The sequence below is a fragment of the Salvelinus namaycush genome, chromosome 2, assembly GCF_016432855.1.
Source record: "Salvelinus namaycush isolate Seneca chromosome 2, SaNama_1.0, whole genome shotgun sequence".
Classification (NCBI taxonomy): domain Eukaryota; kingdom Metazoa; phylum Chordata; class Actinopteri; order Salmoniformes; family Salmonidae; genus Salvelinus; species Salvelinus namaycush.
The window spans coordinates 36,960,987-36,983,333 of NC_052308.1; the positions used below are offsets into that span (position 1 = coordinate 36,960,987).

The window sequence follows — 22,347 nt, forward strand, 5'->3', positions numbered from 1 at the left end:
ACAGTATGAAAGATTAGCTGACTGTAATGCCAATGTGTGAAATTGATCTATTAATAATGGGACCTAATCTCTGCAGAAGGCTGAGGCAAAAACGCATCAGTGCAAGGCAATACATCAATTATTAATATTATCCATTTCATTCTCTATGGGACTATACAAAACGACGATTCGACACCCAAAGATTTTTGAAGAGTAATCCACAATACAGTTCACCCATGGACAGGAGGGCATACCTTCTCCAGTTTGGAAAGGAGCTCCTCCACCTCAGCTTTACCCTGCTCCTTCGCCTTGGGGACAGAGATCCGACATGTTAGCATTCAGACTGCACCTGTATTCACCTCCATGGAGGTCCTACTCAGTATTCACACACCTTCTGGATCCTCTGCTGGTAGTCCACAGCCTTCCTCTTGAGCTCCTCGCTGGTGTTCCGGGAGTCTCGGAGCTCTGACTCGTACAGGTCACTACGGCGCCTGGCGGCAGACAAGTCCTCCTCCAGCTGCCGGATGGTGACCTGCATCTCCTCCAGCTGGGCATGGTACTCCTACGGCAGGGTGCACAGAGAGAGACAAGGGTTCAGGGTGTGTGTGTCTGTCTCCTCTAGCTAGGCATTATTATAATCCTGGAGCACAGGGGAAATAAAATGTCAGGAGTAGTTCAAGAGCATTACACTGTGTGCAGGCCAGGATGAACATATTCTGGGACCCCGGGAATTAAAGTCTCATGAATGTGTGTATGTGACTGGCTCATCATTTCTGCGGAGTTGTCGTGGAGGATTTTAAAAGGTTTTATAATTACTATAATGACATCCACTCTTCAGGACGGAAAACATCATCCGTATAATCACCACACCGTTAAAATAAAAATCCTCTTTAGTCTTTTCCCTTCATGATTCACACATACCCGCTTCTAATAATATTGTTGATAATATCCGACTAGAGCTGGCTTGTTGTACTAACAGCAGTAGAATGAGCCTCTCATTGAGACGGTGGGGTTAAAAGCCTCTTACCTGCCACTCTATAGTATATGAGCATGTGGAGAGGATGAATCACAGACAAAGAGAGGCTTGCTAAGCCTGCTGATCCCTACTGTGGGTGTGGAACACTCTCTCACACTGCTGCCTGCCTTAGAGGGCATCAATCACTGGCTCCTAGACCAATCACTGGCTCCAAGACCAATCACTGGCTCCAAGACCACAGACAATCACCCAGAGATTCACACCAGACCAGAGAGTTAGAGACTGCAGAGCTACGCTAGGCTAGTTTCTACAAAGGATTTTGTGTGTGTGTGTCTCCTTGTATCTTTGTTTAAAGGGACACAGAGTTATAAATATAACTTGCCATTTAGCAGACATTTATCCATAGTGACTTACAGTCATGCGTGCAACATTTTACATATGGGTGTCCCGGGAATCGGACCCACTACCCTGGCATTACAAGCGCCATGCTCCACCAACTGAGCTACGAAGTAGTGATGGGGGGGAATACATAAATCGATACAGTTGCATATCTGGATATAATTTTTTAGGATATATCGTATCGTTTTGACAATGTCACAATATTATTTTTGCTAGTTGGCTGTACCTTTACCAAAACTCGGAGTCAATTTGTTTTCAGCGATTATATTTCCATGACTGATCAAAACATGCTCTCTCATCCCTCTGCAGCAGACATATGGTTAGCAAGATGTACAGAACATCGAATCGCAATAAAATCACAATATCGAATCCCAAAACATATCAAATCGTGAGAGTCGCAATACATATCGGCACCTAAGTATCATGATAATATTGCAAGGTCCATGGCAATTCCCAGCTCTACTACAAAGGACCGCATAATAAAGCCATACTCTCTATGCCAAAGTGTGTGTGTATGAGCATCATTTGTCGACCAGTATTTACGTGAAGGGTCACAGAATAAGGTAATAAAGACAATGATACTGTACAGTTAGTGATGAGTGCAATAATACTGTATTAAAGAGCACACATACTGTATTAAAGAGCATATATACTGTATTAAAGAGCACATATACTGTATTAAAGAGCACATATACTGTATTAAAGAGCATATATACTGTATTAAAGAGCATATATACTGTATTAAAGAGCATATATACTGTATTAAAGAGCACATATACTGTATTAAAGAGCATATATACTATATTAAAGAGCACATCCAGCTCCCGAGTGGCGCAGCAGTCTAAGCACTGCATTTCAGTGCTAGAGGAGTGACTACAGACCCTGGTTTGATCCCGGGCTATATCCCAACCGGCTGTGAACAGGAGTCCCATAGGGCAGCACACAATTGGCCCAGCGTCGTCTGGGTTAGGGGAGGGTTTGGCCGGTGTAGGCCGTCATTGTAAAGTAAGAATTTGCTCTTAAATAACTTGCCTAGTTAAATGAAAGCTTAAATAAAAAAATATGCATTATGTATTGCAAATATGAAAAGGGATTCTGCATGATGGATGTCCTGATGACCTTACAATGAAGATATGAGAGAGATGGAAGAGTGGAAAAGTAACACTGGACTGGCTAGGCACAGGCTACACAATGAACTAAGGTGCTCACTGACCATTCAGTGCTTGCAGGATTTTACTTTTTATTTTATTTAACCAGGTAGGCAAGTTGAGAACAAGTTCTCATTTACAACTGCGACCTGGCCAAGATAAAGCAAAGCAGTGCGACACAAACAACAACACAGAGTTACACATGGAATAAACAAACGTACAGTCAATAACAAAATAGAAAACATCTATACAGTGTGTGCAAATGAGGTAGGATAATGGAGGTAAGGCAATAAATAGGCCGTAGTGACGAAGTAATTACAATATAGCAATTAAACACTGGAGTGATAGATGTGCAGAAGATGAATGTGCAGGTACAGATACTGGGGTGCAAAGGAGACAAAAAATAAATAACAATATGGGGATGAGGTAGTCGGATGGGCTATTTACAGATGGGCTATGTACAGGTGCAATGATCTGTGAGCTGCTCTGACAGCTGATGCTTAAAGTTAGTGAGGGAGATATGAGTCTACAGCTTCAGTGATTTTTGCAATTCTTTCCAGTCATTGGCAGCAGAGAACTGGAGGGAAAGGCGGCCAAAGGAGGAATTGGCTTTGGGGGTGACCAGTGAAATATACCTTCTTGAGCGCGTGCTACGGGTGGGTGCTGCTATGGTGACCAGTGAGCTGAGATAAGGCGGGGCTTTACCTAGCAAAGACTTATAGATGACCTGGAGACAGTGGGTTTGGTGAGGAATATGAAGCGAGGGCCAGCCAACCAGAGCATACAGGTCGCAGTGGTGGGTAGTATATGGGGCTTTGGTGACAAAACAGATGGCACTGTTATAGACTGCATCCAGTTTGCTGAGTAGAGTGTTGGAGGCTATTTTGTAAATGACATCGCCGAAGTTATGGATCGGTAGGAGTCAGTTTTACGAGGGTATGTTTGGCAGCATGAGTGAAGGATGCTTTGTTGCGAAATAGGAAGCCGATTCTAGATTTAATTTTGGATTGGAGATGCTTAGTGTGAGTTTGTAGTTGTCCACATATTCTAAGTCAGAACCGTCCAGAGTAGTGATGCTGGACAGGCGGGCAGCGATCGGTTGAAGAGCATGCATTTAGTTTTACTTGCATTTAAGAGCAGTTGGAGGCCACGGAAGGAGAGTTGTATGGCATTGAAGCTCGTCTGGAGGTTTGTTAACACAGTGTGCAAAGAAGGGCCAGAAGTATACAGAATGGTGTCGTCTGCGTAGAGGTGGATCAGAGAATCACCAGCAGCAAGAGCGACATCAATGATGTATACAGAGAAAAGAGTCGGCCCGAGAATTGAATCCTGTGGCACACCCATAGAGACTGCCCGAGGCCCGGACAACAGCCCCTCCAATTTGACACACTGAACTCTGTCTGAGAAGTAGCTGGTGAACCAGGCGAGGCAGTCATTTGAGAAACCAAGGCTGTTGAGTCTGCCGATAAGAATGTGGTGATTGACAGAGTCGAAAGCCTTGGCCAGGTCGATGAAGACGGCTGCACAGTACTGTCTTTTATCGATGGCGGTTATGATATCGTTTAGGACCTTGAGCGTGGCTGAGGTGCACCCATGACCAGCTCGGGAACCAGATTGCATAGCGGAGAAGGTACGGTGGGATTCAAAATGGTCGGTGATCTGTTTGTTAACTTGGCTTTCGAAGACCTTAGAAAGGCAGGGTAGGACAGATATAGGTCTGTAACAGTTTGGGTCTAGAGTGTCTCCCCCTTTGAAGAGGGGGATGACTGCGGCAGCTTTCCAATCTTTGGGGATCTCAGACGATATGAAAGAGAGGTTGAACAGGCTAGTAATAGGGGTTGCAACAATTGCGGCGGATAATTTTAGAAAGAGAGGGTCCAGATTGTCTAGCCCAGCTATCTGAATTTGGGTGAAGGAGAAATGGGGAGGCTTGGGCAAGTTGCTGTGGGGGGTGGTGGGCTGTTGATCGAGGTAGGAGTAGCCAGGCGGAAAGCATGGCCAGCCGTAGAGAAATGCTTATTGAAATTCTCAATTATCATGGATGTATCGGTGGTGACAGTGTTTCCTAGCCTCAGTGCAGTGGGCAGATGGGAGGAGGTGCTCTTATTCTCCATGGACTTCACTGTGTACCAGAACTTTTTGGAGTTTGTGCTACAGGATGCAAATGTCTGTTTGAAAAAGCTAGCCTTTGCTTTCCTAACTGCCTGTGTATATTGGTTGCTAACTTCCCTGAAATGCAAGAGTCCTGATCATAGACATAGGAGTGAATTGTATGTGTTCTAGATTTTGGGAAAGTCTACAAAATGGTGTTTCCTTTACTAGAACCTCTAGAGGACATGTCTTGAGTTTGGGACAGTGACGCATAAAACTCAGAAAGGAAGAGGGTTAGTTAGTAGGTTTGGTGCTGTATGTATCAAAGATCAGTTTTGGCCATTCACATCATGACCTGATCCAACTCATCCTCTGCAGGGCTCTATGCTGACTTGTTTTTACAAGGAACATGTGTGCAGCTACGTTGAAAGATGTAGGCGCACACTGAAAAATATTTGAGATATTAAACATGGCTTCTAAAATAAAATTTCGGACAGCAAAATGTTTAGGCGCATTTGCAAGTAAAATGGTTGCACTGTAGAGCCCTGCTCTCGCATGCTTGATACGTACGGCCCTTTGGGTGAAAACTCAGTAAGCATGCGGTTCACTTGTAAGGAAGGGATTGATGAAGTGAAGTCAAAGTTGAAGTGGGATTCTACCTGCTCCTTGATCTCCTGCAGCTTGCTGCTCTGCTCTCTGATGTCATGCAGCAGCTGCAGAGCCTTGTCATCCTCCTGAGACACCTCCACACGGGCTGCCTCCAGGCTGCGCTTTAAGCTCTGTGGAAACACACGCACAAATAACACACACACACACGAGTAAATAAATCACAACGCATTCAAATATATCACCCTATAATGCGGTAGGTCTACTCTAATCAAATGGAGAAATGCATGACGACACCGCATTATCATCAGTCATGCATATACTAAACTATATGGGACGCATTAACAAGGTTGTAATGTAGAAACGGGTGCACAAGACACTCCACAGTCCAATATGCACTCAACTATGTGTAGATATGCAACTAGATATTTTAACACAGAGTTAACACGTGTCTTTTCTAGCAAAATAGCTGTAACCGTAAGGATAGTTTTGGATGGACACATAGCATTAGGTACTCACGCTGCACTCAGTGATGTAGGTGGCCAGGTCCTGCTCCAGGATGGTCCTCTGGGTCTCAGAGGCTTTGAGCTCCACATCCTTTTGGTGCAGAACTGACTCCAGGTCAGTCATCTTGCGCTGAAACCTAGAGATCTCCTGCTCCATCTAGGAAGGAAGCCACAAGGGACACCGAAGCTAGCTAATATACCGTGACTCAAAGGTTTATTTTTCAGAGTTGTATATAGAAATGTTTATTTCTCAGAGATGTACACATTTTGTCAAATGAGACGAGATAGTCACTCAAAAGGAGCTCAAAGTTTGCCCCATGTCACGGTAAATGCCACGAGAGATCTCCTGCCCCATCTGGTAATCAATACATAATTTATTAACAGTAATGAATTGGGTTAAAAAGCAGATTTTTGACTATATAGGTTATTATAGCACTCAAATCAATTTCCATCTAGAGAGTATGCCATGTATATGCTACGCTGACGTATGGACATTATAACTCCACGACAACCTCCTAATTATCTCTGATTCCAATGAGATATTTCAATAAGATCATCAATTAAAAATCAGTGTGTGCAAACAACTCATCTGAGAAGGGGAATACTGTTAGAGTGTCAAGATTTGTTTACATTCAGGTTCAATAGTGGCTGGAGACTATAGATATAGACCACCATTCAGAATCAATTACATGTGGCCCATTTCCCGGGGAAAAAATTAAGCAGCACAGTACCTTGTGACATTTGTCTTGAGTTTCTTGAAGTTCTTTGCTTTTAATATGAAGCTTTTTCTCCATGGAGTTGGTTTTGGCAGGAGAGTTGAGGCCTGAAGCCACTGACCTGGGACAAGGCATATGGGAGAACACATTCATTGCACCATTCTTTGACAAAACATTCACATCTCATTTTGAATTGAATGCAAAGGGTTTTGCTCCATGAGTTTGACAAATATGTTGGATTCTAACTGGCATTCAATAGTTTCTTCAATCCAGACTATAGGCCATCGACTAGGCTATTACATGACTGCAATTCAAGCTCAACATTTTTAATACCATTTAATTCAAAGCAACTAGGCCCATTTCTCTTCTCAATATAATTTGGTACAATGACTGTCCATCTTGACTACGTTGAGTCAAACTGAAAAGTTAAATTGGATTTGGCAGACAATGACTTTGAAGTCAATCCTCATGCTTAGAAGCTTAGTTTGTGGTAATAAGATGAGGGATGATTAACATAGTAATCAAGATATTAATTAAGATATTAAAGGAAAGTTACAATAAATCAACCGCTTGAATTTGTAGGATGGAACAATCCACTTAAAAAACAAGTGAAGAAAGTCTGACGTTATTATCATAGCCCCCAAAACAATGAAGCCTATGTTTTTGTTGTCAAATGAGTAAACACATGATGTTTAGGCCTACCTCTTCAAGCTATATTTTAAAATTGAAGGCTAATCTTGCTCCCAGTGTCATTCCTTCACCACTACAGATACAGTAGGCTATATCAGAGAAATGAAGTGCTATGTGTAAATCTTATGAAATGCACAGGGATATTGATCCATTGTTCACATGTCACTTTTCTGGCCAGCTCTGACGGAAAACGCGTTTTTATAGCTTTCATCAAAAAGGATTATGTTAGAACCATTTGTATTTTCTGTTACAGAATGTATTTCCCTGATTACTATATAAAAGCTGTGAGTAAACAGGTTTCCATCCAACCGTTTAATGCAAGTACATGTCGGATAAAAAAAATTCACGACGGGCCTGATGGAAAGCACAAATTTGTTGGTAAACTTGCCAAATGTAGACAAGTTAAGATCTACACTACCGGTCAAAAGTTTTAGAACACCTACTCATTCAAGGGTTTTTCTTAATTTTGACTATTTTCTACATTGTAGAAATAGTGAAGACATCAAAACTATGAACACATATGGATCATGCAGTAACCAAAAAAAGTGTTAAACAAATCAAAATATATTTTATATTTGAGTTTCTTCAAATAGCCACCCTTTGTCTTGATGACCACTTTGCACACTCTTGGCATTCTCTCAACCAGCTTCAACTGGAATGCTTTTTGAACAGCCTTCACTGCGGTCCGACTCATCCCAAACCATCTCAATTTGGATGAGGTCGGGGGATTGTGGAGGCCAGGTCATCTGATGCAGCACACCATCACTTTCCATCTTGGTAAAATAGCCCTTACACAGCCTGTAGTTGTGTTGGGTCATTGTCCTGTTGAAAAACAAATGATAGTTCCACTAAGCCGAAACTAGATGGGATGGCGTATCGCTGCAGAATGCTGTGGTAGCCATGCTGATTAAGTGCGCCTTGTATTCTAAATAAATCACAGACAGTGTTACCAGAAAAGCACCCCCACACCATAACACCTCCTCCTCTATGCTTTATGGTGGGAAATACACATGCGGAGATCATCCGTTCACCCACACCGCGCCTCACAAATGACACGGTGGTTGGAACCAAAAAAAATCTAATTTGAACTCGAGACCAAAGAACAAATTTCCACCGGTCTAATGTCCAATGCTCGTGTTTCTTGGCCCAAGCAAGTCTCCTCTTCTTAATGGTGTCCTTTAGTAGTGGTTTCTTTGCAGCAATTCGAACATGAAGGCCTGATTCACACAGTATCCTCTGAACAGATGAGGTTGAGATGTGTATGTTACTTGAACTCTGTGAAGCATTTATTTGGGCTGCAATTTCTGAGGCTGGTAACTCTAACGAACTTATCATCTGCAGCAGAGGTAACTCTGGGTCTTCCTTTCCTGTGGCGGTCCTCATGAGAGCCAGTTTCATAACAGCGCTTGATGGTTTTTGCGAATTTCAAAGTTCTTGAAATTTTCCGTATTGACTGACCTTCATGTCTTAAAGTAATGATGGACTGTCGTTTATCTTTGCTTATTTCAGCTGTTCTTGCCATAATCTGGACTTTTACCAAATAGGGCCATCTTTTGTATACCCCCCTACCTTATCACAACACAACTGATTGGCTCAAATGCATAAAGAAGGAAAGAAATTCCACAAATTAACTTTTAAGGCACATCTGTTAATTGAAATGCATTCCTGGTGACTACCTCATGAAGCTGGTTGAGAGAATGCCAAGTGTGCGCAAAGCTGTCATCGAGGCAAAGGGTGGCTATTTGAAGAAACTCAAATATAAAATATATTTTATATATATAAAACACTTTTTTGGTTACTACATGATTCCATATGTGTGATTTCATAGTGTTGACGTTTTAACTATTATTATACAATGTAGAAAATAATAAACAAATAAAGAACAACCCTTAAATGAGAGGTGTTCTAAAACTTTGACCGGTACTGTGTGACCTTTTCCACAATTTGTTGTGTTCCAGCCCGAATTAAACATTCATTGAGACGTTGTGTCACTGGCCTACACACAATACCCCATAATGTCAAAGTAGAATTGTTTATTTATTTATTGTAATTTAAAAAATAATGAAAAGCTAAAATGTCTTCAGTCAAAAAGTATTCAACCCCTTTGTTATGGCAAGCCTAAATAAGTTCAGGAGTTTTTTAAATTAACAAATTGCATGGATTTTTGAATGAATACCTCATCTCTGTACCCCCCACACACAATTAGCTGTAAGGTCTCTCAGTTGAGCAGTGTATTTCAAACAGAGATTACACCACAAAGACAAGGGAGGTTTTCCAATGCCTCAAAGGGCACCTATTGGTGAAGTTACTAAATACACTTTGGATGGTGTATCAAATCACCCAGTCACTACAAATACAGGCGTCCTTAACTTAGTTGCCGGAAAGGAAGGACATCGCTCATGGATTTTACCATGAGGCCAATGGTGACTTTAAAATAGTTCATGGCTGTGATAGGAGAAAACTGAGGATGGATCAACAACATTGTAGTTACTCCACAATACTAACCTAAACCCAAGTGAAACGAAGGAAGCCTGAACAGAATAAAAATGTTAATCCCACTTTGTAAGAACAAAATGTTGAAAAAGTTGTGTGAATACTTTCTGAAAGCACTGTATGTTGTGTGGTCCATGCAGTTTATTAGGCTACACATTTTACAGAGTAGTGAAAGTGCAAGGTGATGAACTTGATTCTCCTTTCCAATAAAAATCGAGGGTATTGTTCTGATGACATGATGATTGATCCTTGGCTGCAGTTTGTCAAACCTCTTTGTTCATAAAAATATCATCATGTAGGCTATAGGCTACCTGCACTGTATCTGCAAGCTGTTGGCTAGAGCGCACGTGCCAAGACCAAGTAGAAGGAATTGTCTGTATCGCCCCGAGATAGAAGTGTGTATAGGCGCAGATATGGGGAAGGGTACCAAAAAAAGGTCCCAAAGAACAGTGGCCTCCACCATTCTTAAATGGAAGAAGTTTGGAACCACCAGAACTCTTCCTAGAGCTGGCCGCCTGGCCAAACTGAGCAATGGGGGGGGGGGGGGAGCCTTGGTCAGGGAGGTGACAGGGCTCCAGAGTTCCTCTGTCGAGATGGGAGAACCTTCCAGAAGGACAACCATCTCTGCAGCACTCCACCAATCAGACCTTTATTGTAGACCGGCCAGACTAAAGCCATTCCTCCGTAAAAGGCACACGACAGACCACTTGGAGGACTCTCAGACCATCAGTAACAAGATTCTCTGTTCTGATGAAACCAAGATTGAACTCTTTGGCTTGAATGCCAAGCGTCACGTCTGGAGGAAACCTGGCACCATCCCTACGGTGAAGCATGATCGTGACAGTATTGTGCTGTGGGGATGTTTTTCAGCGGAAGGGACGGGGAGACTAGTCCGGAGCGAGGGAAAGATGAACGAAGCAAAGTACAGAGAGATCCTTGATGAAAACCTGCTCCAGAGGGCACAGGACCTCAGACTGGGGCGAAGGTTCACCTTCCAACAGGACAACAACCCTAAGCATACAGCCAGGACAACGCAGGAGTGGCTTCGGGACAAGTCTTTGAATGTCCTTAAGTGGCCCAGCCAGAGCCCGGACTTGAACCCGATCGAACATCTCTGGAGAGACCTGAAAATAGCTGTGCAGCGACCCTGCCCATCCAACCTGACAGAGCTTGAGAGGATCTGCAGAGAAGAATGGGAGAAACACCCCAAATATAGGTGTGTCAAGCTTGTAGCATCATACCCAAGTACACTCAAGGATGTAATCTCTACCAATGGTGCTTCAACAAAGTACTGAGTAAAAAGTCTGAATACTTATGTAAATGTCATATTTCATTAAAAAAATATATATATTTAATACATTTGCAAAAATTTCAAAAATATGTTTTTTTGCTTTGTCATTATGGGGTATTGTGTGTAGTATGATGAGGGGGAAAACTATGTAATCCATTTTAAAATAAGGCTATAACGTTATTTTTTGGGTGAAAAGTCAAGGGGTCTGAATACTTTCTGCGTGACAAAACCATCTGAATTGAAAATCCGATGGAAACCCATTTAACTTGTAGTCGGTACATAGGAATTTTCCTGCGAACGTTATTTTCACGTCCACTACGTCATCACGCACAGCCTTCTATCCGCAACAAGTCAATGTCTAGCTATCACAGAGAATCTTGTTTACGTAACGACATATGGTCCGACAAACAAACCATGAGAAAAATTGCAATGTAAATACAACAGCACATTTCCTAGAGCGCTCAGGACCACCATTACATGAGTACAGATTGAAACTGACTGATACATTGAAATGCCAAAAACACAGGTACATGACATAACACGCATCCACAACAATCAGCACCAGTTTTCCTTGAAGGCGTACTGAGCAACATACTTCCCCCATCATCACAATGCCCCTGGGAGAGACGGTGGCTGGCGAACAGCAAAACACACAGGATGGGCATCACTGCCTCCATCACACTGTGTAGAGATCATAGATCAACAGCCAGCGCTGGCTGCATTTTCATAGATAGCCAGGATGGATGGCTGGGCAGGCTCTGTGTGGTTACATGTTAGCACTTGTCAGCTACAGGAGCTCCCATCTGCTTCCACTATGCTAAACAAATGACCATTTGCCTGGATTGCTCTGCATTTTTCCCTAATTGGGCTTAATGAGCAGTTTAATATACAACAAGCCCTCATATGTTAACACAATCAGCTTCTGTGTCTTGTTTGCGCTGCTTGTTTGGTACCATTAAAAGCAGTGCAAAAAATAAAACCAAAAACAGATCGCCGTTTCTTAGGGAGATGCATCATCGTGGGAGAGAAAATAAAATATATGAATGTAAAATAGGGAGTAGAGAGAGAGAGCGAGAGCGAGAGAAAAAGAGAGACATACAGAGATGGGTCAAAAAAACATCCTCGTTTCCATAGAAATACGTTCTCTCCACCAATCTGCATCCCTCCTTTCTCTGACTAATCTAATCTGCCTTTTGTTTCATATTTTTTTTGCGCCTTTTCTTCTTTCTGTTCCTTTTCTGCATCATCACCCACAGATTCTGCAATTAACCTGCCAGAGGGAACAGTCAGTGCTAGAAATTAACCAGGGGCAACATTATTAGGGAATCAGCAAGCCACTGACTAGTTGAGTCAATTACCAACCAAACCACACCGCTGTTAATTTGGCAAAGCCATTATACACTGCGCGGCAATAACAAAGGCAGAGCACCATAACATGCACACAACTGAGGAGGGGAGCGAGGGGAGGGTCTCCTCCACCTCACAGCAGCGCACGCCATCGACACACTCACCGGAATACCAACCAGCTCTGATAGTCCAATAACATCAGCAAGCAACGTTCTCCTACCATTCAGCTCTGGTGTGTCTGATCTCCACAGCAGTCAGAGGTAGACGACAAACCTCTCGTCTCATTCTAAATCCCAACCTTTCTCAATCAGCTGTTTTCAAATGGTGAAAACAGTCAGAATCCGGTCTGTGTTTATGACTGGATGAACGCATGAAAGAGGGGCTTGTCTCCAACGAGACAGGAGAGAGAGGAGTTCCCCTCATTCCGTCTGACACAGCACATAGCCACCAAGCCCATAATAGAGCCACCAGCCAAGCACTGCCACTGCAGGAAAAAAACAGCCTATAGACTCAGGCAGCATATAGAAAGACATGGTTGGATGATACCTGGAGAGCGTTGCTGTGGCGTTACTCGAGGCAGATCAGACCTGCCACCACCTGTGAATGACGCCTATCAAGCAGAGAGGGGTTCGGCTGACAGACGCAGGTCAAGGTACAGTACTTACTCAGACTTGGCCAGCGTTGTCAACGCCCTGCTGAAGAACCAGCCTAGAAAGGGCAAGTCCTGGCCCTGGAAGCCCGGCCGCGGGGGGTCTCGCTGGGCATCCGCTCGCCGGGGCCGAGGCTTCTCCGGAGGCTCCTCAAAATTGGAGGTATCATCTTCGGCGCGGAGCGTCGGCACGAAGGGAGGGAGGGCTGCGGGAGGAGGGGAGGGAGAGAGAGTGAATGAGCGAGAGAGATACGCCGGGAAAGAGTCAACAGATACAAAAAAACGGGGGAAGTGAGAAGAAACATGCGACGTGGATGTAGCGCAGCAACTCGCGCACTCTCACACACACACACACACACTCATAAATTGCTCTCCCCTGCCTCCCTCCCTCCCATACATACGTTGTAGCGTCTCCCTCTCTCTCACTGCAGCAGCTCGGGCTAATCAGCTGGAGCCATAGCCGCCAAAGCACAGCCCTATAGCCTAGCGCTCTATCTGCACTCACTCAACCATTAACAAGCCCAGCCTCATACATTTGCACAACACACACGCGCATTTAAGACGCACACCAATCACACCATCTTATGGTAGTCTTTAAGAGCATTTTAAAGCAGAGGCAGTATTTTGATTCACTAATGTTCCTTTGATCAGCATATTTGACAAATAGCCCATTAAGCTAGGTGGGTGAATAGCCACCCAGGTCACATATTTTTTTTGTTGTACCTTTATTTAACTAGGCAAGTTAGTTATGAACAAATTCTTATTTACAATGACGACCTACACCGCCCAAACCCGAACGACGCGGGGCCAATTGTGCACCGCCCTATGGGACTCCCAATCACGGGCCGGTTGTGATACAGACTGGGTTTCGAACCAGGGTGTCTGTAGTGACGCCTCTAGCACTGAGATGCAGTGCCTTAGACCGCTGCGCCAAAACATCCTGATGCTGTATTTTAATGTCAATGAAACAAAGGAGCTCTATGATCAAGTACTTGGATACGGGACTCCATTTCTTACTGAATTCAGCAACAATTTTCTTTCAATCAGGGTCCACAAATCACAGCTCTTCCATGAAAGGAAAGATATTCCAGTAAATCCTCTTCCAGAAATAGAATAGTCCACAGTAATTCTAATTCCAGACATTCATCTATTTACCCTGACAACAATCTGATATTGTGAGCATCAATGAGGCAATTTCACATATCTGGTCAATCAAAGGCTCTGGCATTCTTCTCATGACATTCTCACCACGTGTCAATGCTATTGAGGGATTCTGTGCTGTAACACACAAGCGTTTCTCTCATTAATATATTCCCTCATCCTAGTGTCAGGCTTTATGTCCAGCCTTGTCCACACCACACACACACACACACACACACACACACACACACACACACACAATAGTAGTGGCATCAGTAGTTGTGAGATAATGAGATTCGCTACGGTCTGGCAGGAGGCCAGCTTAGTCCAGAGGGGGGATGTTGAGGAGAGATCAGCAGCTGTGTGTGTGTGTGTGTGTGTGTGTGTGTGTGTGTGTGTGTGTGCATTACGCTGTACGTAGTGTACTGTGTACAATATTTGTTTCCTTTAGTAGTATAGTGAAGCATGGAAAGCACTTGAGTGCTGTATTTCAAGTGTGTGCATTCCATCAATCAATAAGAAAGAGCTCTACAAGCCATTTACTGAAGTAAGCAAAATATACTGTATATCCAAAAACTGTCTTAGTGAATCAACAACCAAGCTAAGTGGAAAACCATGCCAGCTTTAAGTTTGAGTGAACTATCCCTTTTAACCAAATCAAACCCTAGTTTTTCTTCAAATGGTTCTTCTCTACCTTGCAACACTTAACAGATTTAAGACACACATTCATAAACAAGGCTGAGGTGAGAGGACCATGATCAGCTTATAACCAGGGTCATACTCATCAGGGCACTCAACGGATAAGTTTGAAAACGTTTCGCAAACGGAAATGAAAATAAGTGTTTCTTATTGGACAAGTTCATTTGTTTTCCATTTGGTGGCTAATGAATACGACCCTGGTCAGTTAGGAGGGGGCCAGGGTTCACCTTGTCTCAGATTGTTCCAGTCCACAGTGGAGAAGAAGGGGTGACAACGGAGCTCCTCAAAGCCTAGCCGCTCCTGGGCTCCACAGAGTAGACTCTGAACCAGGTCTACAAAGTGCTTACTGGCCTTTGGATCCTGGGGGAACCTCAAAAAACGCTGGGAGGAAACAATAGGGACAGAATGCAGAGTCACAACGGTCTTAAACATAGAATTCAGATAACTCTGTGGCAGCTAAGGATGTCAAGAATCACTAAATGTTTTAATATGACAACTGTAGTTGGTGTAAAACTGCTACGCCTATTTTCCCTTTAGACTGCCTGAAGAGATAGCGGACAGCCTCATATATCAATTGTCAGGTAAACCCCCCCCCCCAGCTCTATCACTTTTTTCAAAGTGTTTTTTATAGCCATCCATTTTACAGATTCAAAATAAAAATCACCTACTTTTCCAGGATATCAGTTCTTTAATATTCCGTACCTTTTTACAGACTTCCAGACCAGTGCAAGAAGTATCAGACAGTACGTATTGAATATAATAATGGGACCCTACCTGGAAGTTCATGATATTGTGGGTGGTCTTGGTGGTGGTGCCATCGGTGAATGGAGACTTCATGTAGATCATCTCGTAGGCGATGATCCCTAGTGACCACCAGTCACACTCTAGGCCGTAGCTACACTGGGACCGCCCGTTCATAGCCCCCAAGACCTCAGGGGACAGGTAGTCCTGCGTCCCGACAGGTGCCCTGGGGGTAAACACCTGCAAAACAGCCATCTCAGTTACTCTCACCTCATGAATAATCTCTAAATTAAAGTTATTATGTGGAAGTTATAACTGCTATTGCATTATGTTATAACCCAATGTTTGAGTAGTAATCCATCCCTTGCACAGGTTTCACATGTTGTTTCAATGGAGCCAGCAATTTAGTAGTTACATGAGCTTTTTGGTTTGTTTTTGCGGCACAACCTTCTCACACATTCAATAGGAAAATTAAGAAAACCTCTTCAGTATATTCATTCTGATGTGTGAGCTTTTACCTTTTTATTAGCAGTGAGCTTGGCAGCTGAACCAAAGTCTGCCAGCTTGATGTGCCCAGTGCGGTCAATGAGCACATTCTCTGGTTTGACATCTCTGCAACAGCAAAGATGCGAGGAGGATGTGAGAGAATGCAGGAGAAAGCAAATGGGAACAGAAGGACAAGGAGGAGCGAGACCAGACAAAACAATTTGACTTAAACCCAGGTGAGAGATCTTACAAAGAGCGAGAAGGATTTTGCTCTTATACCTGTGGTGTATTAACCGTATATGAACATTGACACTACAAGTCACGTTGTTATTCTGGGGATTCACATTAGCGGTACAGAGGTGTGCAGCCCATTTGAGTGTATTAAAAGTGTGGAATTTGGAAGTCACCTGTGGACAAAACCCATTTGATGCACAGCGTGGATGGCCTCCACTAGTTCAGCCAGGTAAAACTGGGCCATGGCCTCATCAAACTGCTCCTCATATCTGTTCATCAGGGCCATCAGGTCCCCACCCGGGAGGTAATCCATCGCCTATCAACACACACATGGAAATTAAACACAAACACAGCCATGTGCATAGTAACGTGACAATCATGTTATCAGACAGACAGGAAGCTGTCTTGCAACAGCCTGGCCAAACAGCTTCATTCATTTGTGTTTATTTTAAACCCTGTGAAAAAAGACATAAGTATCACCACGCCACATTGCAGACAACACAGTTTCTATGGTCATTGGTCCCATATTAAACCACCAAGAGCTCCAAAATGTGTCTGTAAATCAAATTTAAATACTTGTCACATGCTTTGTAGACAACAGCTGTAGACTAAAAGTTAAATGCTTACTTACGGGTCCATTTCCAACAATACAGAGTTAAAGATAAGATAAACTTTTTATAAAAAATATAAATAGTGAGGAATAAATACACTGCGAATAACAACTATAAATAATAAGTAAAAACAACATGGCTATACATAGGGAGTAGAAAATAACAAAGAAACCGTTTCTAATTAATTCTACCAGTGCTGCCGTTGTTCCATGCATTCTAAATATAAACAGGAAGCAATAAAGGCAGCAGCTACCAGTAGGGGTGTTAAAAGTTCAGCAACGAGGAGCATACCGCAGCGCATGAATGGTCGGGGAGTCTGAATGAACAGCAGCATTCTAAAGAGGTTACCTAGCAACAGGGTACTGAGAGACACTTTGGAGCAGTCTGACACTTGGGTAGAGAAGGATTCTTTGTATTTTCACTGGGCTCAGTATGGAAGTGTGGGCAGAGATCAGAGCTGGGAGTGGGGGCTGACTGAGCTGAAGCAGACATGGAAAATAACTAATTTCTAATTTAAGCCACTCAGTTCGCTTTCCGAGCAGCAATGCATTGCTCACTTGGCATTTGTTTTGGATATTCTACTCCCATTAAATTCCCAGGAAGAATTGGACAGAGTGTTCCAGCAGCAAATGGAGTACAGTGAGGGAAACACACAATTGTACTGATTAGGTAAAGTGGGAAAAAACATCTAAAACGACAACTTTTTGGCTGAAGGGACACATTTGGGATTTAGAAATTGAATTACAGGCCACAAAATTGTAATAGCGGCTCAAAGAAGGCTGCAAAGGAACGAAAATTAAACCAATGAAGGGTTTGAACAAAACCAATTTGATTATTTATTTAGCTACGTAAGTCAGTTAAGAACAAATTCTTATTTACAATGACGGCCTACTAAGGCCTATAGATGCTATTTATGCATGCATTCGGTTTATATTCTTGTTGTTGTTATGAAAAGACATGGCAGCATCCATACCCCGCAAACACTATGCATCGATAACATGTTTTGAAAATCTATAGTACTGTTTATCAGCCTAATACAAAATATGGTACATGACGCCATCTATTGGACATCTGATGGATAGCAGTGGAGAGGTATAAGACTATGTAAGAAAATTGAATAGCAACCCGGGTTCCATTTGGATTGATAGAGCGCAATGCCATGATCAATTCATTTAACTACGGATGTAAATATAGGGTCCCAGGCCATATTGAAGTACAAAACAGGCCGCAAACGGCCCTGGGGCCCACCGCTGTACTGACCCCTAAACAATCTGGAATCTGATTTGTTCCCAGCAAAATTGCCTTGTTTTTAACGAGACATTTCTGTGAAAGCAAGGGCGACGGAATGTTTTCGAGCGAGACAGACGAGTGGCCATGGCCATCATTTTCGGTGTTGTCTTAGGGGCATTCTCGCTAGTAATATCTATAGATTTTGACAAATTGTGTTGAATATTGATATTGCATTGTGGTGTCAATAACTCAACAAATAACTCATAGGCCATAACCTATGTATTTCAATACTGTTACCAGGTAGACATTGTCTTGGTCCTGGAAGGCGTACAGAAGCCGTGGGATCCAGGGGCTACAGCTCAGTGCCAGTATCTTCCTCTCCTCCTCATAGAACACCTGAGGGAGGAACAGAATGTCAGTTACAGAGGAAGGGAATGCACCTGCCTGTCAACTACATTTCAGGAAACCACAAACAACGGATATTTTCCAAACATGGTACAGTTTTCACAGATTGACACCTCAGTCAAAGGTGAATACTTACTTCCATTTACGTTGAATTTCAGTCTCTCTTCGACATTGATGCATGACTAAGTGACAATTCTATGATTTACATGGAAGTGAGGATACGCCTCCACAATTAATAACTATTATTGGAGCAGAATGAAAAATTGTGTAGCTTACATTTTCATTGGAGCGCAGGCCTGCCTTCTCCATGACCTTCAAGGCACACACATCTCCTGTGGATCTCTCTCGGACCACCTGTACTTCAGCAAAGCGGCCACGTCCAACCACCCCGCGCTTCTCAAAGTCCCGCAACCCAGGCTGCAACTCATGTAACTCTGACACCACCTCGGAGTCTGAGAGTCACACACACATACACAGTTAAACATTAGTAATTGAGTATTCGAACAGAGGTCAAAGCTCAATCTTTAACCAGAGATCATTTTTTTTCAACAAATACTGGCAAACTATTTTGTGCAATGCGCTTTGTGGTTCGCCGGAACAGGCAAGTGTAATTTCACCTAGAAGACAACATTAACTTGCTTTGACTCTAGTGTTCCATTTGTACATGTACATTTGCGGGGGCACAGCAAAAAAGAAACCAAGCATCGCAGGTTCTTCTCCCTAAATTCCCTTTCCTCTCAGTGTCTCATTCACTCAACTGCGTTCTGACCGCTACTTACACACACGTGCTGAGTGAGCACACAAGCTCCCATTAGGCCTACAGAAATCAATGCTTTTAAAAACATTATCTAACTGATGGGATACACAAGCTACATTACTTGCCAAATGATGACAGTTCACAAATTCAAAATGGACTTGTTGAATGAAGTAGGAAAATATGTGTTCCAACCACGAGCAGCAGTTTTGGACTAATTGCATCCTATCTATTATCCGCTTAGGCTCCTTTGCGAACTGCTAGTGCCATTAAGAATTGGTTAGCTTAGCCTATAACCACCCTAAACATAGACAGGTTCGAAACTGAAAATACGCAAAAACATTAGTTTGATTAAAACATAAACGACATTTTCATCAGAATCATTAAGCATAGGCCTACTCACCAAACAGATGTCATGGCCATAATTCTCCACCATGCAGAGTTCAATGTGGAATTGTTAATCCATTTAGAAAATTCCAAAGAACAGGCAGGACAAACTAAATTGAACGCCTGTATATCGAAAAGACAGATCTTGTTTTGTAACCCTGAAAAAAAGTATTTCAACTCGCCAAATTGAGCCCCGTTTCAAATGATCACTCTATGAGAATAACTCTTCCAGACGTGAGATGTGCATCCCTTCGCACGGTCTAATTGTTCTGTCTAATTGTTTCACTTGGGAAAAATATGAGGTTCTATTTTATTCTGTTATATTACACAATATTTTTTTTCTTCTATAAAATTGACTGTGAAAAGGGCTCGGGAAATAACAGTCTATTGTCTGCTAAATTAACAAAGCAAGGCTATGCTATTACACAGCAATAGGCTTCTACAAGCAAGCGCCACTGCTGAGGTTCTGAAGATTGTGTTCCACAATATGATATAACCAGTTGATATTACGGTTTCAATAAATGAATATTAAAATTGCACTTGCTTTTTTTCTTGACTGAATATATATGGGCCATGCTATCTGTAATGGTTATGATGAATTAGGCATTGTTGCACACTGTTGGCATAGGCCTATAGATAAATGCACACATATTTGTTTTACATGCAAGTACTCCAACAGTCAAAACATGTAAAATACCCATCCCTATTAAACATAGGAGTGGAATAAGATGATATCCTTTACTACTAAAACACTTCAGTAGTAAATGACAGATGCAAATCAAATGCTTACACTTGTTGACAAAGTTGGCCACATATTCTATCTTCATCAGGTCTGGGGAAGAGCACTCCTGGTAGAGAAGGAGAAGAGCGTCCAACAACTCCTCCCTCGTCACATTCACCCCACCCTGTAGGCCATGGTTGGATATCTTTCCCTGGAGTGTTAAAGCAACAGGGGCATACATGAATCATTCTTATCAATTCAACGAGGCTTGCCAACCACCATCTCAGACCTTGCTGAACCTTTATCTGCATTTAACTGTTGCGCTAATTAGCTAAGTAGCTATATTAGTCGCAAGCTAGTTTATAACCAAATGATTAGGAGTATGTATTTCTACTGTTGTTTTGATTATTCTCTCTTACTAGCCCATCTGTAAGGCAGTACATCAAGTAGCTACACCAGACAGTAATATTCACCTGCAGTAGGTGGTTGAGGCGGGAGCAGCGACTGGTCATTGGATCGAGAGACGCCAGATCTTTCACGCTCCCTTGATATTTGAATTTAAACATACCGACGCCTTGACTCTTTCCTAATCCAACAGAGATTGACACAGCAGGAACAGTTTTAGAATCACAAAACCAGCTGGTACGTTAGCTATGAGCAGCAATAACAGCTAGTCAACTAGCTATCTTGCCCTGGATAATGCAACACATTCATTGCAAGCAAACCAACAGCGATAGAATACGAATGAACTTTCCAACCTAGTACGTACATATAATAAAAACGTAATGTAGCCTATCTAAAACTTAGCCAACGGACAATATACTTAAAAAAAAAAAAAAGAGAAGAAAACATTAGGATCCTCTTGCTGTCTGCGGACCTGCGGTTGGTTTTACTTCCGGTCCACTTTCGAATTTTGCGCGTTCTCTGTTCGCCTCATTACGTCATCGCATCACGCTCTCACAGTGCTCGTTCATTGGATCAAGTGCGTCTAGTCCCGCCCTCCTTACTTGGCTGACGCGCGACCCACTTGACTACACAGCGGCTGGTGTTCGAAAGACTAGTATTCTCCTCTCTTTCTGTAAAGAAAATCATGCCGTCTGGTTTGCTTTAACTGGAATTTGATGTATAGCATTTATTTTTAATTAAGTATGAAAATGTAGTACTTTTCCCACCACAGTAGCCTACTTAAGTACATTTAAAACCAGATCCTTTGACTTTTACTCAAGTAGGCTAGTATTTTACATGGTGACTTTTACATGAGTCATTTACTATTAAAAAAATTCAGTCTAAGTAACATAATAAAAAAATCCCTAAATTTAAGCTAGAGATATATTTTTTGTTGTTGATTGGCCTGCATCTCAATCCACTGCATCCGCCCTTCCGTATCATCTGCGTGTCACCAGGGGCACAACTTTCACTGGGGACAGGGGACATGCCCCCCCACATTCTGAAATTGCATTTTTGGCCCCCCAAGTTTTATAATTGGAATGTGATACAAACCTAGGCAACAGTGTGCTTCAGGGCCATGCGGACGCCTCCAGAGCGGTTGGGTAGGCTGTTTGGAGTGTTTATCCGACTGGATTTAAAAAAAAGAATAAAGCCAAAGTTGCGCTCCTGCTTCTCACTTAAATGCCTGTAGCATCCGAACTGTTTGGCCTACACACTCTATAGACAGGGGAGACTCTCACGAACACAATGGTGTTCTCCGTTTTTCTCTATGAACCCCACAAGTATCACAAGTTGGTCACACTTGGAGCTACAAACTAATATGGAGGTAGTTTTGTGCCAACAAAAATAAGGGGTAAAATATGTGTAAAAAAACGTAAATATTTCCTGAGCTTTCTTATATCTCCTAGATATAGGACAGACACTCAAAACCTTGTTCCTTATGATTTATTTTTTTGACTGTTGTATGGACAAGAAGTTGAAAGCTTTCCTCAGGGATGCTGTCCCATGTTGACTCCAATGCTCCCCACAGTTGTGTCAAGTTGGCTAGATGTCCTTTGGGTGGTGGACCATTCTTGATACATATGGGAAACTGTTGAGTG

General features: G+C 42.7%; 1 protein-coding gene across 1 annotated transcript in view; it reads right to left on the reverse strand.

The window, feature by feature from the left end:
* The window catches only part of cita (citron rho-interacting serine/threonine kinase a), a 51,615-nt gene extending 30,721 nt beyond the window's left edge, over nucleotides 1-20,894 (reverse strand). Inside the window, exons 1-14 of the mRNA XM_039012689.1 lie at nucleotides 20,773-20,894; nucleotides 20,369-20,510; nucleotides 18,714-18,889; nucleotides 18,330-18,428; nucleotides 16,365-16,507; nucleotides 15,990-16,083; nucleotides 15,505-15,711; nucleotides 14,958-15,111; nucleotides 12,908-13,097; nucleotides 6,437-6,542; nucleotides 5,719-5,862; nucleotides 5,253-5,372; nucleotides 371-541; nucleotides 234-287 (exon numbers count right to left, since the gene is read on the reverse strand). Of these exons, the coding sequence (XP_038868617.1) occupies nucleotides 234-287; nucleotides 371-541; nucleotides 5,253-5,372; nucleotides 5,719-5,862; nucleotides 6,437-6,542; nucleotides 12,908-13,097; nucleotides 14,958-15,111; nucleotides 15,505-15,711; nucleotides 15,990-16,083; nucleotides 16,365-16,507; nucleotides 18,330-18,428; nucleotides 18,714-18,889; nucleotides 20,369-20,510; nucleotides 20,773-20,865 (1,893 nt within the window). The 5' untranslated portion in view covers nucleotides 20,866-20,894. The remainder of the gene's footprint in view (nucleotides 1-233; nucleotides 288-370; nucleotides 542-5,252; nucleotides 5,373-5,718; nucleotides 5,863-6,436; nucleotides 6,543-12,907; nucleotides 13,098-14,957; nucleotides 15,112-15,504; nucleotides 15,712-15,989; nucleotides 16,084-16,364; nucleotides 16,508-18,329; nucleotides 18,429-18,713; nucleotides 18,890-20,368; nucleotides 20,511-20,772) is intronic.
* Nucleotides 20,895-22,347: the final 1,453 nt, after the last annotated feature.